This window comes from Tursiops truncatus, chromosome 3, assembly GCF_011762595.2.
Source record: "Tursiops truncatus isolate mTurTru1 chromosome 3, mTurTru1.mat.Y, whole genome shotgun sequence".
Taxonomy (NCBI): Eukaryota; Metazoa; Chordata; class Mammalia; order Artiodactyla; family Delphinidae; genus Tursiops; species Tursiops truncatus.
In genome coordinates, this window is record NC_047036.1 from 63,230,817 (window position 1) to 63,248,189 (window position 17,373).

The 17,373-nt window shown below is 45.0% G+C and overlaps 1 protein-coding gene across 1 annotated transcript in view; it reads left to right on the top strand.

The window, feature by feature from the left end:
- THBS4 (thrombospondin 4) overlaps window positions 1–437 on the top strand; it is a 50,073-nt gene extending 49,636 nt beyond the window's left edge. Inside the window, exon 22 of the mRNA XM_019929770.3 lies at window positions 216–437. Within this exon, the coding sequence (XP_019785329.2) occupies window positions 216–277 (62 nt within the window). The 3' untranslated portion in view covers window positions 278–437. The remainder of the gene's footprint in view (window positions 1–215) is intronic.
- Window positions 438–17,373: the final 16,936 nt, after the last annotated feature.

Genomic DNA, 17,373 nt, shown 5'->3' on the forward strand with positions numbered 1-17,373 from the left:
CCTGTGAATGAGCATTCCTGGGCTTTAAGCCAACAATTTGCAAAGCAGCGGCGGTAGAAAATGGCTGCCGGGGGGTGTGGCGTGAAGTGGTGTCTTTGGGGGCCTGCTGGGTGGGCTGACAGCAACCCCTACAGGATGCCTCCCAGCGTGAGATGCACCAGGATGTGGGCTGGAGGGAGCCTTCCTAATCCCCCTGTGCCTGTTCTCCTTTGCAGACACCATCCCAGAGGACTTCCAAGAATTTCAAACCCAGAATTTCGATCGCCTGGATAACTAAACCAAAGAAACAATCCGTGACTGCTTTTCCAAACACTGAAACCACATATTTTTTTAACCTCCTACAACTTTCTTTATATACACTGTGGCTTTCTTTTGCCCACCCAAATATACCAAACTTTTTATATGAATGTAGCAATAAAGAAGAGAATTTCTAAAAACTGTGTTACCCAGACATCGCTTGCACGTGGCTCAGGCTTTGATGATGTGTGTGCCGTTCTGTGTGGTGTCCACGTGCAACAGTCAAAAGGCTCAGGCCAGAGGTCTCATCTTCCGTCTCTCCAGTTAGCTTCACACAGAAGCCTCACAGTTCCGTGCTCACCTCAGCAGCCTCCTTATTCTGGGTAAGAAGCCTCAGAAACACTGCTCAGGGACACCTTTCCTATGAAGACTTTTCCTGACCCATCCTGGGGCAGATTTGTCCAGTTCCTTCTGTTACCCTCCCCACCTCACACACACACCTTCTGCCCAGACTCCGATGCCAGCACTTTCAACACGGTTATTGTGCTTATTTATATATTTGGCTCCCTCTAGTGGAATATCAGCTAATTGAGAATAAAGGACCATGTCTTAACTACAATCTGTATAAGCTGAGTGCCCGACATGGAGTAGATATCCAGTAAATTTCTGGCTGGCTGGATGCACGAATGCCTCTTAAGTAATAAGGACAATAGCGTATATGGATCATATAAGCCCTCCTACAACTCAGAAAGCTGCTCACAACATACACTCTATGTGCGGTGGTATCGGCAGCCTCTCTGTGTGTAGGGGACAGAAACTTGCCTGATTTTTGCACTTTCTCCCATTGCATTTGTTAGGCAAAGATCCAGGCAAATTTTTATAAATTCCCTTAGATTTTTGTTTCAAGGAACATTGCTGGGCAGTAATATATTCTCCAAATTCTAAAATTCCTGGAAATATTTTAAATCATAAATAAAGGGTAAACACTGTGACCACTGTTTTATTATATTTCAGTAGTCAGAAAACACAGTGGCATATGCATGACCAATATGAGATGTGCAGGATTTCGGGCCACCTCTCACATGTAAAGCCTACAGATGGAGGTTGCCTCAAAAGTCAGGACTTAGACCTTCAATCAGGGTCTTCAGTGAGTGGACAGAACTTAGACCTGTCTACCAATTCTTCCCTCTGCTGACACAGAGGGAATCTAGTCTCGCAGGCAGATCCTGCTACAGGAGCTGCCTTCCCAGGATCTCTGGGCCATATTGTTGTGACACCTGTGGTTCCACATCTACAAATCTTTCCCAATTCCAAAAAGCCCAGGAAGGAGAAGTAAATTCATACGGTTGGAGATTGTCACCTGTCAATCTTCCCCGCTTTCCTTGCTTTTTGTATCCCACTGAAAGGTTATTTCCTGAGCCCCGAGGGCCTCCAGGAGCTCTCTGGCCCTCCTGGTCCACACCCACTCTATGGTAGAGTTACGTCTTACCTTTATAGGTATAAAAGGTATTTCATACTACAAAATTTTAGTGCGCTTTCTCTGGAGTCCTTGGCACTTTACTAGCAATATGTGATGAAGGCTACAGATACTGTTCTTGGGGGATTTCATTCTAATCACTGAAGTACATGCCAAACTGAAATATATATTTTTAAAAACCCATACAACTCAATAACAAAAAACAATCCAATTTTTAGATGGACAGAGAACTAAACAGTTTTCCAAAGAAGACATCAAAATGGCCAACAGGCACATGAAAAGATGCTCACCATCACTAAGCATCAAGGAAATGGAAATCAAAACCACAATGTGGGGGGGGCTTCCCTAGTGGCGCAGTGGTTGAGAGTCCGCCTGCCGATGCAGGGGACGCGGGTTCGTGCCCCGGTCCAGGAGGATCCCACATGCCGCAGAGCGGCTGGGCCCGTGAGCCATGGCCGCTGAGCCTGCGCGTCCGGAGCCTGTGCTCCGCAACGGGAGAGGCCACAACGGTGAGAGGCCCGTACCGCAAAAAAACAAACAAACAAAAAAAAAACAATGGGATTTATCTCATCTGTTAGAATGGCTATCATCAAGAAGACAAGAGACAACAAGTGCTGGTGAGGAGGTGTTGAAAAGAGAACCCTTATACACTGTCTGAATGTAAATTGGTCCAGCCACTGTGGAAAACAGTATGGAGTTTCCTCATAAAATTAAAAATAGATCTACCATAAGATCAGTATATACCAAAAGAAATGAAAATAGGATTGCAAAGCAATACATACACTCCCATGTTTATTGCAGCATTATTCACAATAGCCAAGATATGGAAACAACCTAAATGCCCAATGGATGAATGGATTTTAAAAAAAACATGTAGTATACACACACAATGGAATATTATTCAGGCATGAGAAAGGAGGATCTCCTGCCATTTGCAACAACGTGGATGGACCTTGAGTATAGTATGCTGAGATAAGTCAGATACAGAATGACAAATACTGTGTGATATCACTTATATGTGGAATCTAAAAAAGTCAAACTTTTGAAAAACAGAGTAAAATGGTGGTTGCCAGAGGATGGGGAGTGAGGGGATAAGACTGCTGTTGTTTAAGGGTACAAACTTGCAATGAGAAGTAAATACGTCATAGAGAGCCAATGCACGATACAGTGAATACACACGACAATATTGTACTACAATCATCAAACTTGCTGAGACTAAAACTTAATTATCCCAACCACTAAAAAGAAATGATAATTATGTAATATGATAGAGGCGCCAAATATCACTGCAACAGCAATCACATTACAACATGTAAATATATCAGATTAACATGTTGTATACCCTAAATTCACACAATGTTATATATCAAATATATTCAATTTAAAAAAGCAAAGAAGTGGAAAAACTGTGAAAATTGGGAAGCACTTGAGAGAAGCTAGACAAAGGCCAGATACACACCATAGGAACAGACTAGCAGGTGTGGTACCCTCTTCCCCAAGTCACAACCTGGGACTTTTGAATGTTTACACTCAACTTTATCTCAGTGACTCAAATTCCTATTAGAGTTTCATTCAGGTTAGTAAGGTCCTCCTTTGAGTTTTAGTAACACCCCTAGGAGTCTGAGCAGCCATCACTCACTCACCAACGAGGATAAAGTCATCCCGTTGCCTATCCACCTCCTCAATTCTGACTGAGATCAAGGGTCCTGGGGGCGTGGGAGGTGTGACTGGCCGAGAGAAGAGGCTCATCACTGTGGGGAAAAGACCGTGCCTGGGTAGACTCCCACCAGGTGTGGGGAGAGTTCTTGGGGCAGGAGGAGGGTGCAGAGGGCATCAGGAGACAGCTCCAGGGCCTGGGAGCAGGTGCAAAGAGGGAGGTAGAGCACATTTTGCCTCCACCCAAGAAAGAAAGGAAGCTCTTCCCTCTCCCCTCCCAGGTTATTATTCCGGGATCTCAGAATTAACTAAAGATACAAACTACAAAATCTGAAGTTTATAAGTTCAACTTAAAACTCTTACTATACTCGGGGAAAGGGCAGGGAGGATAAATTAGGAGTTTGGGATTAACATATACACACTACTATATGTATAATAGATAAGCAACAAGGACCTACTGTATAGCACAGGGAACTCTGCTCAATATTCTGTGATAACCTACAAGGGAAAAGAATCTGAAAAAGAATAGATATATACATATATACACATATATGTATAACAGAATCACTGTGCTATACACCTGAAACTAACACAACATTGTAAATCAACTGTACTTCAATTTTTTAAAAATCTTACGATTCTACTATACTCTATCAATATGCAAATCTACTCAGTACTCTATAGCAAAATTTATAACCACTTTTAAGCTTTTGATTGTTTAGTCCCATTTGCAAACAATTAAATCTCCCTAAGCATTTAAAATTGCATTTATAAACTTAATACATTAATCTATAACATAATACTACAGTAATTTGTGATATACTATAAATTTACTATGTTTCAATTTCACTTATAAACTTTTCTGTCATTTGTCTGACAAAACCTACCTACACACTTACGTAACTCTTACAAATATAACAAACATGAATATTGTGGGTCACAAGGTATCTTAACCACCTATTTATATATTCAACCAAACCCTCCCATACCTTTTAACTTAAAATTACAAGACTAAAATCAAATACTCAAGTTCAGTTTATTAAATTCTCGAATATGCCAAATTCTCTTAAATATTTCAAGTACTTTACACACCACATAGTCAAAGATAATTCCCAAACACCACACAAAAATATTGGGATGACTGGTTCAGCATCTCTATATTTAAGTTTTCTTAGGAATAAAAGACCCTTACCCAATAAGGAAACTATACTGTTTCAAGACATTTGGGGTGAACTCAGTGGACTGAGGTTGTTTATTAGCCAAAGTTTTGGGGCTCTGGACACTGAAGGGGATTTTTCTCATGACCCCAAAGGGAAAGCTGGGCTCTCCTATAGTCCCAATGTTATTAGGGATTTCAAGTGTATGCCCTCCAAACAGGGGTGGCTCATATCCCACTCCCCTAGATTCATGTATAAATGACCTAGTTCTCAAGTTTCCTCACCTCTAGACCAGATTCTTTTTGTGCTGGAAGAATCTACAGTAGTCATAATTGTGTTTTCTGTGTACAAAAGCTTCCTTCATAAGGAAAAAAGCAAAATCAACAAAAAACAGCTAAGTGACAACATTGATAGAATTTTTTTTTTTTTTAATTTTGGAGGAGTCTGGGAAATGCATCCTCAACTCCAAATAAGTGGCTGACAGTTGTTCTAGAGCACAGCCCATTTCTACCATGGGGATTGTCACTCTACAGAGGGGACTGTCGCTGTACCTTGGTGCAGCCCTCCCTGGCTCCAAGGCCATCAACACACAGCAGGCTGCAGCATCACTGAACAGCCTGGCGATCCTGCCACAAACCCTCCGAGGCAATGAGCTCAGGGTCCACCTTCTGCCTGAACGGAAGAATTGGGGGAAAGGGAGATATGAGCAGGAGGTGGGTCTGTGTCTCAAGGTGCTACCCTACCGCATTCTGAATGACCTCAAATGTTGGTGATCTAAAGGGTAGGATCATCTTTGGGTTTCTGGGGCCTACCTGAAAAAACAGAATAGCCACCAGGGATACGGTTTGGAAAAGTAGGACTTAATGAAGGAATGAAACTGGAGTTGGTCTAGAGGCAGAGGGGGGTGGCCCTTAGAAGAGAGAAAGGGATTCCCCAAGGCTGGTGGAGCAGAGGGGTGGTGGGGTCTGGAGTGGCGGGGTCTGCCCCACTCCCACACAGCAGGAGAAGGTGGAGGAGCCTCCAGTGGGGCACCCGTGGGTGACTGTGGACTGGACACTTAGTCTGCACGCTGAGAGCAGAGGTGAGGGCTCTGGGTAGCCAAGACTGCAGGGGCAGACAGGCCCATTATAAGCAGCATCACTGCAGCCACCAAGAAATGGCGCCCCCGTGTGGAGGAGGACCAGACGCCCGCAGGAACATCCAGTGGCCGAAGAGCAATGGTAGAGTGGGTGACCACCAAAGATAAAGCCCCCAATCTCATATTCTGAAGCCATAGAAGCCCAGGGATACTGAATGGGGGCATGGGGGTGAGGGAGGAGCCCCAGGAAGAACTGACAATGGAGGTCGGCCGGATGAGTGGGCAGGAGGCCAGAGTGAGAGCAGGGGCATCTGCTGAGTCCCAACAGAGTGGAGCAAACAGAAGGAAAGTCAAGGAAGGGAGGACATGAGGGGCAGCGCCAAAGGGATCTGCACTCGGAGAAGTGAACTGGGCCACAGCGAGAGCGGGACCACCTCCACGACCCACACTCCCAACGCCAGAAGGTGTTTCTGGAGACACTGTCCATCCAGCTCCGTTCACCAGAGGCAGAAGCAGGCAGCCCCAGACCCACATGCAGAAATGGGGAGCCTGCAAAGCACGTGTACTGTTCTAAGATAAAACTCCTGACCATGTGTTGTTTCTATAAGAAAGAATGGAATACAAGTTAAGAAAGTGTCAAACAGACCAATGAGGGCTTCCCTGGTGGCGCAGTGGTTGAGGGTCCGCCTGCCGATGCAGGGGACACGGGTTCGTGCCCCGGTCCAGGAGGATCCCACATGCCGCAGAGCGGCTGGGCCCGTGAGCCATGGCCGCTGAGCCTGTGCGTCCGGAACACGTGCTCCGCAACGGGAGAGGCCACAACAGTGAGAGGCCCGCGTACCGCAAAAAAAAAAAAAAAACAGACCAATGAGCAGTTTAAGTGGGTTCAGCAAAATATTGCCTAAGAGAAGTATAGATGAATAAATGATATAAAATGAGAGCAATTAAAATACAAACAAAACAGCCTTGATTTCAGCTCCTAGCTCACACCACCAAGGCTGGACCCCAAGTCGGTTTCTTGAGCCACTACAAATCAGACTTGCATTATTCAGCTCCTACTGACTAAATTTGTTCTTAAAATTAAAAGCTGCCTGTGTTTAAACCAGGCCACATCCTTCACCTTAGAAATTCCACAAAATAGCTCCTGAGCCGAGGGGTCCAGATGGGTGGCTGGGTGGTGGAGCCGGGTCCCAACCCTGCCCTGAAGGGTAGCCCTCAGAAGTCACAGCTTCAGCTCAAAGTGCTCTGAGAAAAGGATTCGTTTCAGTCCTTGATCCAAGTGGTGAACTAACACACAAGTTTTGCCTCCGTGAAGTCTAACTTGCTAAGTACTACCAAATTTATACACGATGAAGCACAACAGGAATCCCTGTCGGGAGCATGTGTGCCCACAAAAAAGACTTGTCCAACTAAGCGTGAACATCTGTTGCCACGTTTCAGGTTCTTAACTAAATACTTGTTCATTAATGCTTATTTTATAGCATCCGCTAGAGTAAGCAGTAGCAGACATCTAAAGTCTAAGAAAAATTTATGGAAGGAAAATGCTTATCGAAATTTCTCCGTTAATTTATTTTTAATGAGTTATCCTGTTCCCCAACCCTCTCCCACCAGAATTCTGAGGATGAGAGTTCGAGAACCAACATCTCGCAAGTCCCTTCTCACCCTGTGGTTTCTGTGAGCTCCTAGAGGATGAGGACTGCAATTTTCATCTCCATCCCTCCCTCCCCTCTCCAACCCCCCACCCCCGCGCTTATTAAAGTGTTGAATTGGAAAAGCCAACTGCATCAAGCCCAAGAGCAGTCGGCTTCAACTTCCTGTCTTTCTCCAGAGAATCCACTAGGTGGCGGCAATCCTCTAAAAATAGCCCTATTCTGAACAGACTGCTGCTTTTTTTTTTAGCTAAAAGACAACTCCTAAAGTTCATTAAAAGTAAAATAACAACTACTACAGTTTATTAAAAACTTACTCTACCCCTAGCACTGTTAACTACTAATAGTTCAGTGCTTAAGAATTCTTATTTACCAAAACATAACAACTAAACAAAAAAAATGCACCATACATGAAACATCCTAAATTGGAATGATTGCAGATTAGGCTCTGAATGATCACTGAAGCCTCATTGCCTTTGCTCTCTTCCAGGAATTGCCTAGAGAAGCCTTTTTCCATGTCCCTCAACCTAAATTCACATGATAGCCTTCTCTGTGAGCCAAGCAAAGAGCCATTCTCCATCCGTTCATTATTCATTCACTCACTCACTCATTCATTCATCAAATACCCAATAAGCAATGACCATGTGCCAGACACTGTGCTAGGCACTGTGAGGGCTACAAAAAAGGTACACAAATGCAGTTGGCTTCAGTCCAGGCCTCTGTATGAGTGAAAGTCATTTTCATTCTAGTACTGATCATAATTGCAAAAGTATAATTTATTTTAGAATGAGATGAACCTTAAAGGCAATCTCTAGATTCCCTTGCTCTTAGACTATCTATAACACATTCGTCTATTGGAAGAACCCCTACTTACTTAATCCTGAGAGTTCTTAGCTGGGTCAAAAGAGCCTTGTCCTAAATTTCCCACCAGGAAGGATTTTCCAGGGAGCAGAGGGCAGAGTCCCAGGCCAGGACAGGTGGCTTGACAGAAACTGATTGAGGCAAAAACTGTTTGGCCTGCAGGGTGTTTTCGTTGTCGTGTGGTAGTTTGTTGGTTTTGTTAACCTGAGCAAACATTTAAAACACGGAAGAGTTCACATAAAAATCTGGATTTCCAGCTTCCCTCAAAAAATCAAAAGCTCTGGCCACACCATCTGCATTCCTGACCAGGAACCTCAGCGAGGGCTATGTCCGCCAGGTCTCCCAGGCCCCATTCAACCCTCGGCACTCAGTAGGCTCCTGCCTGGCTGCTACGGGCGTCTGAGTCTGACTGAGACCCTCAACTTGCCAGATCCAAGGCACTCGGCAAAGCCAGCCGGGAGTACAGAGAAGGGTTAGACACCAGCCCTCTGGCTGATGACCTGCTAGATACCTTGGCCCCAGTCCCACAGCTACTGAATGGCTCAGCCTGGGCTCTAATCCAAGTGTCCCAAGTCCTCGTCCTAGCAGGACTCCGCAAGAAACAGAAGGCTGTCAGATTCGTAACTGAGAAGAGATTAATAAAGGGGCTAATGCAGAAGGTAGGGGCAGGTTTCGGGAAACCAAAAGCGAGAGTACAGTATCCCTTCCTCTGCTCCCGCCCCATTCCACCCACCAAGCAAGAGAGGGGGGCTGTTCCCACCCCTCCCCACCTCCCTTGACAGAACTAGAGGCAAGAGTTGTCACCACTTCTGGAGAGGGTGAGGGCAGAGAGTGCAGCCAACAGGACCTTGGGTAGAGGGGCACAGCCACACCCCACATGTGCAAACCCCCACGAAGGAGCCAAGGAAACAAGCAGCCCACCCTCAGTCTCCTCCCCCTCCCTGATCACTCAGACTCAACCAGAGCCAATGTGCCAGGGGGTCCCCTGATGCAGAACGCCGATGCCAGCCCCTCCAGACAGAAAGCAGAGGAAGGCCAGGTGGGGAGTGGGCCCCCCTTTTGACCCAGGACAAAGAGAAGACCCCCTACTTCTACTCCACCTTAATTCAGCTCCACCACACTGCCCTCTGCCCCGGGCATTGGACCAAAATATCACACACCAACACAGACAGGGAGGAAAAAGACTAACAGTGGGCTTCCCTGGTGGCGCAGTGGTTGAGAGTCCGCCTGCCGATGCAGGGGACACTGGTTCGTGCCCCGGTCCGGGAGGATCCCACGTGCCGTGGAGCGGCTGGGCCCGTGAGCCATGGCCCCTGAGCCTGCGCGTCCGGAGCCTGTGCTCCGCAACGGGAGAGGCCGCAACAGTGAGAGGCCCGCGTACCGCAAAAAAAAAAAAAAAAAGACTAACAGTAACAGCTCGACTCAGAGAGCATTCCAGACACCCTGTACACATTACATCTAATCCTGACAACAACCTGGGAGGAGGAGGGAGGAGGAGGGCAGAGGGAGGAGGGAGAGGATTCCCTTCTTGTAACCGAAGAAACCGAGGCACAGATTGGGAAAGGGACTTGGCAAAGGACACCTACTTTATAAATGGCAGAGACAAGATTCAAACCCGGTGTCCCTGGCTCCATAACCTGAAATTATTATATAGTTATAGAAAATATGCATCAATTGTGCAGAGCAGAGTTAAAAAAGCAGGCCTGAGATTTCTATCCTAAAAGCCTGCTTGCAGTTTTGATCATGAAGAGATGTCGAATGACAAAACTGGTTTTTCCTCCTCTACTACAGGGACTGTTTGGTTATTCTGCTTTATTCTGTTTATACAGTGAATTACATTTCTAGGTGTCTTTTAATATTAAACCATTCCTTAAAAAAAAAAAAAAAAGCCTGCTTGCCAAGTTGGCCTCTGGCTGGCACCTGAGAGCCTGGGTTCGGGGAGGGCTCCCTCCATTCCCAGAACTGATAAGTGTGGCCCATATTGTACCATGTGGCTTATGCTGAACACCTGCTTCCCTGCCGGGCGTCTGGAACTTTGGTACGTGCTAGGCAGAGTGTGCTTGCATGCCCAGCCCCCAGTAACAACCTGGCTGCTGAGTCTTTAATGAGCTTCCCTGGTGGACATCTCACATGTGCTGTGACAACTCCTTGCTGGAGGGGATTAAACACGTTCCTCTGGGAGAGGAATCTTGGACACATGCACCTGGTTTCCTTAAGATTTTGCCCCGTGCCCCTTTTTTCCTTTGCTGATTCTGCTTTGTATCCTTTGCTGTAATAAATCATCACCATGAGCTTGTCTGTATGCTGAGTCCTGGGAGTCCCCTAGCAAGTCACTGTATGGGAGGTGGTCTAGCGCACCCCTGAAACGTCAGGCACCTCTCGCTAGCAGCTGAGTGAGGCCGTGGGGCTTGTCGAGTGCAAAGACGAAATGAAGGGCTATTTCTGCATCATTCGTGAGGAAATAAAGAGGGACGCAAAGGTAAAAGCTAAGGCTAATAACTACAAACGCTCTGTGGGACCAGAGGAGAAGACTCACAGTGGAGACCACTGAGGTGAGACCCACATGACCAGGGGCAGAGACCAAATGGTGTGGCTTATTCGGCTAGTCCTGCACCCGGAGGAATTTAAGGTAGAGGCTACGACTCCCAATATCTGCTCTATCCTTCTTTCATAGGCATAGAGCCCACAATTTTACCTGGAACATAGATGCCTGGAATAAGTCTACATCTCCCAGAGTTCCTTGTAGTTGGGTGTGGTCATATGACTAAGTTCCAGCCAATGGCATGGAAGCAAAAAAATTATGGTAGCTCTGGGACTCTTCTTTTAAAGACAGTTGATGTTTCCTCTCTATCCTTTTCTCCCTCCTCCTACTCTGGAATATGGATGGAACGGCCAGAGGTCCAGAAGCCATCTTCGACAGAGGAGAAAACTTCGGGAATGGAAGTGTCATAGCACAGAACAGGACAGAATTGGTACTGTGAAGTCACACACTGGCCCTAATATTTCTACATCTCGGCTTTTTGAAAATGAGAATTTTTTTATCAGTGTATTTGGGGCTTTTCTGTTACTCCCAGTTGAATTTAATTCTCCCTAATACAGAAGATACTCAGGATAGGCAAGTGTTTGCAAAGTTATGTATCCAAAACCATAAAATCACCAGATTTTGTATCTGAATGGTGATTAGGGACCATCTTTTTCAACCTCCCCATTTTACAATTGGAGAAACGGAGACCCGGTCATCTCTGATTTGTCAGGGTCCCATAGCTAGTTAGGAGCGAGGCTGAGACTAGATCCCAGGTGTGGGAACCTGCAGGCTCAAGCTTCTCCTTCTGCTGTGAGAACCACCTCAGCTAGGCCAGGTCAGAGGTGAGGTCTGAGACGCTGCTCCCCTCCAGAGCGCTCCAACAGAAAGTGCTCATAGAAGGTACGAGACAAAATTCCAGGAGTCTCCCTGGAGGCCACCACACCTCCTGTTTTGATGGGGAAGACCCAGCAGTGGAAGGTGAGCACGTTCTGGGACTTTGGAGGCCCCAGCTTTTCTTCTCCACACCTTCTTGTCACCCTCACCAGACTTCATGTCTCCATCTATCCTTGGAGTTCGAACCCGAGGCTACTGGGAGTGCCTCTGACCCATATGGTGCATACTGAGCAGAACCCAGGCCGGACTTGAGCCCCGCCTGTGCCTCCTTGGCCAGCTGCCTTTATGAAGCGCACAAAACCAGCAACTTTATACAGCTGACCCTTGAAAGACACAGGTTTAAACTGTGGGGAGTCCACTTAGAAGTGGGCTTTTTCCAACAAATACGTATTGCGGTACTACGCAGTCTGCAGCTGGTTGAAACTGCAGGTGAAGAAACACATAATACGTAGGGTCGACTGTAAAGTGATACTGGATTTTCCACTGTGCGAGAGGGTCAGCATCCCCAGCCTCCATGTTGTTCAAGGGTCAACTGTACAGCGGCCCTAGTCAGCCTCAGGCTTGAGAAAGAGCTCACTGGCATCCATCTTGCTTCCAAAGCACGCTTGGCCTTGCTTCCATCAGGGGAACTTATGTTCCTGCTGAAAAACACTGTGGCAGATGCGTTTGGTGTCCATCTCTCTCAGCACTTCTCACTCACTGATGCCAAACTGCCAGCCGTTTGTTCCAGAAAGTTCTCTGGTGCTGAGACAACTTTTCTACCCATGTCACAGGCAGGGAGTACAAGGGAATTAAGAGTCCCGGGAACAGGCTCCAACTAGCCCCTCACCTTGCGGGGGGATGCCCCTGAGGTATTGTTGCAACGTACATAGAAGTGAGAGTTTTCTTTCTTCTCCTGAGGGCAAGGAAAGCAAAGGGAACCGCGAACAGGCCAGAGAAGAAACATAACCTGGCCTGAAAGAGTTAATCACTCCTTGTTTTACTGTCACTAATTTGTAGTAAGTAGATTTGTACTTTACAAAGCTAACCTCACTCCGTGACACTATGTAATTTACATTTGGCACCTATCACCCCCAACTCTCCAGTGAGTTACATCCGATAAACCAGAGGCAAACGGACGCAATTACCCGGCGGCCTGACACCAGCTATGACTGTTTTGAAATAATGTAAAGGAAAGGAAGAATGCAAGACCTTCACTACTTTGATCCTTATCATATACCCCGGACTGCGAGACCCACATATAAAATCTTCCCTGATCTCCAAGGGATGAGGGAGCACAGTTCTTGAGGCACTAGCCTGCTGTGTCTTCCCTTCTGCCCGGCAGAAAAATAAAGCCATCTCTCTCTTCCTCCAAATTCCGTCTCCGTATTTTTGTTCGGCACTGGTGCACAGGGAAGCCGATATTTCGGCAACAGTGTGTGTTCTCTGTCACCCCCAGCACGATGAAGCTCCAGTTGCCTCAGTGGTAAATGCCTTCCCCTCCCTGCCTCACTCTCCACTCCCCTACCTGGGGTTCCTTCACCTCCAAATAAACAAGCTGTACTCAAATCCTTAACTCAGCGTCTGCTTCTGGATAAACCAACCAGAAGTAAACCTCCCGCTCTACTAGCCCACTTAGATTTTACTTGATCCAGAGTTAGGGAAACTGAGGCTTGAATGGATACCCAGTGCTCATGAACATGCGCACACATACACATGTAGAAATGTCCAACTCCCCTCTGGAGCAGTCATCCCAAAGACATCCATGTGTCTCAGCCACTTAGCTGGGCTTCACTGTCCCTCCATGAATAGCCCTGAGGTCCAGTAAATAAAAGGAAAACTAGAACAATGAGGGCATAGTGATACTGGATCTCATTCATCTTTTTAATCATACCCGCCGTCCACCATCACATCCAGCCCACAGACTTTGGTAAATGCTCATTAAATATCTGTTCATTAGAGAAGCAGTTAGAAACAGGCAGCTTCTGTTGCACAACAGCCCACCTCCAATGCCCAACTATCTCATCTCTCTGGGCACCAAGGATAATTCCCCCACCCCTACTCTCTCCGCACATAGCGGTGCAGAAACTGTACTTGGTTTTTTCAAACTATTCTTCTGCATCTTCAGAAGCATGTGCCAGGAACATGCTCATGAAACAGCCTGCTTGTTCATAAGTACATTTCCATTTTAGCAAGCGCAACTGTCGTTCCTGCTGGTCTCACCCATGCCACCTGCCCAGAGGGAAAATTTAATTCACAGAAACTCAGAGTACCTCCCAATTCAGGGGTTCTCTCAAGAGCCTCCCTGACAGTTGTCATCTCGCTATTTCATGAATACCTCAAGTGACAGGGAACTCACTACCTACAAACTTTTGACCTGATAGGCTATATGAGGTAGACTATCCTTTTGTTGGAAGGTTCTAATTATAATAGTTTTGAATAATAGACATCCATTAGACATTTACTATATGCCAAGTGCTATTAAAATTGCTTTACCTGTGTGAATTCATTTAATCACCACAGCAACCCCATGAAATAGCTGCTATCGTTATCATCCCCACTTCAGAGCACAGAGAAGTTCATAGCTTGCCCACGATCACAGAGCTGGCAACTGGCAGAAGGAGATTTCAAATCAAGGAAATCTCACCCCAGAGTCTTCCTTATTGCCTTTTTTTTTTTTTTACTCGGGGTAGAAATCTCCCACCATATTAACTAATAAGCCCTTGTAGGTCCTGATCCTTGTGAAATTGTGATGAAAGCCAAGGACCCTCCCTCTCCCTTTGCTAATGTGTAGATGGACACAACATTTTGCATATAATTTCAGGGAGTCAACCTGCCCAGTCCATGGCACGCAGGTTAAGAACCACTACCAACACACCAACACAGAATATTTTGCATTTGCCTCTACTTGAAAGTCATTTGAGGAGATTTTATGTATCCAATGGGCTTCCTCATGTTTCTCCAAGCTAAATTCACCTAGTTCCATTATGAAAGAATATTCAACCACCCCTCCCCCCAGTAACCAAAGAAAGACAAATTTTAAAAATAATGAGATTAAACAATAATGAGTGCTATTATGTACTTAAAACAAGCTACAATAAAGACTTAAAAATCATGTGCTTGAGGGTTGTACTCATTTGTTGCTGCTGGCATTGGACCTATATCCACTACCTTTAGAAAGAAATTCGGCAACACACAGGAAGGAGTGATGAAAATGCCCACAAGCTTCTGACCTGACAATTCCACTCCCAGAGTCTATTCCAAGACAATGATTTATGTAGAAATAAAAGCCATATATAGAAAGATATTCATAGCAAACTTACTTCTAAGAGCAAAAAAGAAAAAAAAGGAAAAACTTAATGCCCAGAAAACAATGGGATAATTATATAGTTATTAATAATGGAACATATCAAACAATGGAAAGCATTATAATAATATTCAGAGGAAAAATGTGTAACAGAGAAAGAAAGTCATGATTGTTGTTAATTATGGAGTGATAGGGCAGGAACGCCCAGAGAGTTTTAATTAGCTTTTTAGTGCCTCACTCTAAAATGTGAGACCAAACAATGACAATAAAAGCAGCTCAGAGGGGTGAGAAAGAGGCCATAAAAGGACCAGAGGAACACGTAAAAGAAAAAAACTAAATAATACCCTCCTTGGGAATTCCCTGGCAGTCCAGCGGGTAGGACTCCATGCTTTCACTGCTGAGGGCCTGGGTTCAATCCCTGGTCGGGGAACTAAGATCCCGCATGCTGCGTGGCACAGCCTAATAATACCACCCACCTTGAAGTATGAGAAGATATGTGCTATGGTCCATATATTTGTGTCCTCCCTAAATTCATATGTTGAAATTCTAACCTCCAAAGATGATAGTGTTAGGAGGCTGGGTCTTTAGAAGATGTTTATGTCCTGAGAGTGGGGCCCTCAACAACAGGATTACTGCCTTATGAAGAAAAATAAAAAGGCTACAGAGACAGCCCAGCCTCTTCCACCATGTGAGGACACAGCAAGAAGGTGCTGGTATGAGCCAGGAAAAGGGCCCTCACCAGAAGGCAACCAGGCTGGCACCTTGATCTTAGAATTCCCAGCCTCCAGAAGTGTAAGCAACAAATTTCTGTGGTTTATAAGGCACCCAGTCAGTGTTTTTTTGTTACAGCAACCTGAACAGACTAAGATAATATGCATCCATGAAACAAGAACAGAATGCTATTTTTAGGGAGGGAAAGGAATAATCAGAAAACAGAAAAGAACTCTTGGTAGATAGAATTATGATAGCTAACATAACAAATTCAACAGAAAATCTGGAAGATAAAATAGAGACACTCTCCAATAAAGGGAACACAATAAATAGAAAGTGGGAGAGAAAAGGTGACTAATCTGGAAGGCTCAGTATCTACCTAATAGGAGTCCAGAAAGAGAGATCAGAGACAATTTCCAGGACAGGGAATTTAACTGGCCAAGGCAAAGGCATATACCCTGACCACAGCTGGGCAGGGAGGGGAGGATCTGGCCTCTTTGAGTTCTTTAGAGAAAGGGCACTGCCTCCACCACAGCTATACCCAGGAGTATCGTCTCCAGGAGAGAAAGTAATAAGGTGCTATTAGGAAATGAGGTTTAGATAATGGACAGACAAAAACTACTAATGTCACTACACAGGAACACACGTTGACTCCTAGAAAACAGACATTCTTCTCCAACTCCTGATAGAATGCCTTAGAATCCTATCAAATGCAAGATCTCCCATTCTAGATCTTTTGTGTATCATCATAGGATAGATTTCTTGTGGTGTCCTACATTCCAGTTGCTTCATATAAGTTATCTCATTAAAGCCTTACAACAAAGCAAAAAGGTAAATACTCTTAATATCCCAATTTTGCAAATGAGGAAACAACTACCCAGAGAGGTTAAGAAGCAAGTTCAAATAAAAACTTGCTGTATAAAAATATAAATAAAATTGTAAAATTCAAAAAAAAAAAGAAGGAAGTTCACCCATCTAATAAGAAGAAAAGCCAGGATTTGGACCGAGTTCACCTGATTGTGGAGTATGCCCCCTTACCCATATACCACAGGACTTGATATTCCTCTCCCAAAAGGCTTCCCAGTGCTCCTAGAGACTCAGATGTCCCACCTTACTCAGGACTCCAAAGAGGATGTAAGGCAGCTCATTAAATGGCCCAGGGCCTCAGCAGAGCCATGTACCAGGAGCATGTAGCTCAGCATCTCAGCTCAGAAAGCCCTTCGCATCCATGGTCACCCACAGGAGGGCCATGAGCCTTCTCCAGGCACTTTTTTTCTGACATACAACATTACTTTAGTTTCAGTTGTACAGCATAATGATTCAATTGATATTTGTATACATTGAAAAATGATAACAAAATACGTCTAGTTACCATCCATCACCACACACAGAGACAAATGTTTTCTTCTTGTGATGAGAACTTTTAAGATTTACTCTCTTAGCAACTTTCAATATGCACTACATTATTATTAACTATAGTCATGAAATATTTTCCAGGATAGATCACATGCTAGGCCACAAAACAAATCTCAGTAAATTTAAGAAAATTGAAATCATATCAAGCATCTTTTCTGACCACAATGCCATGAGACTAGAAATCAACTACAACAAAAAAACCTGCAAAAAACACAAACACATGGAAGCTAAACAATAAACTACTAAACATTCAACAGGTTAGTGAAGAAATCAAAGAGGAAATTAATAAATATCTGGAGATAAATGAAAACTCAGTGATCCAAAATCTATGGGATGCAGCAAAAGCAGTTCCAAGAGGCAAGTTTATAGTGATACAAGCCTAACTCACGAAACAAGAACAATCTCAAATAAACAATTTAACCTTACA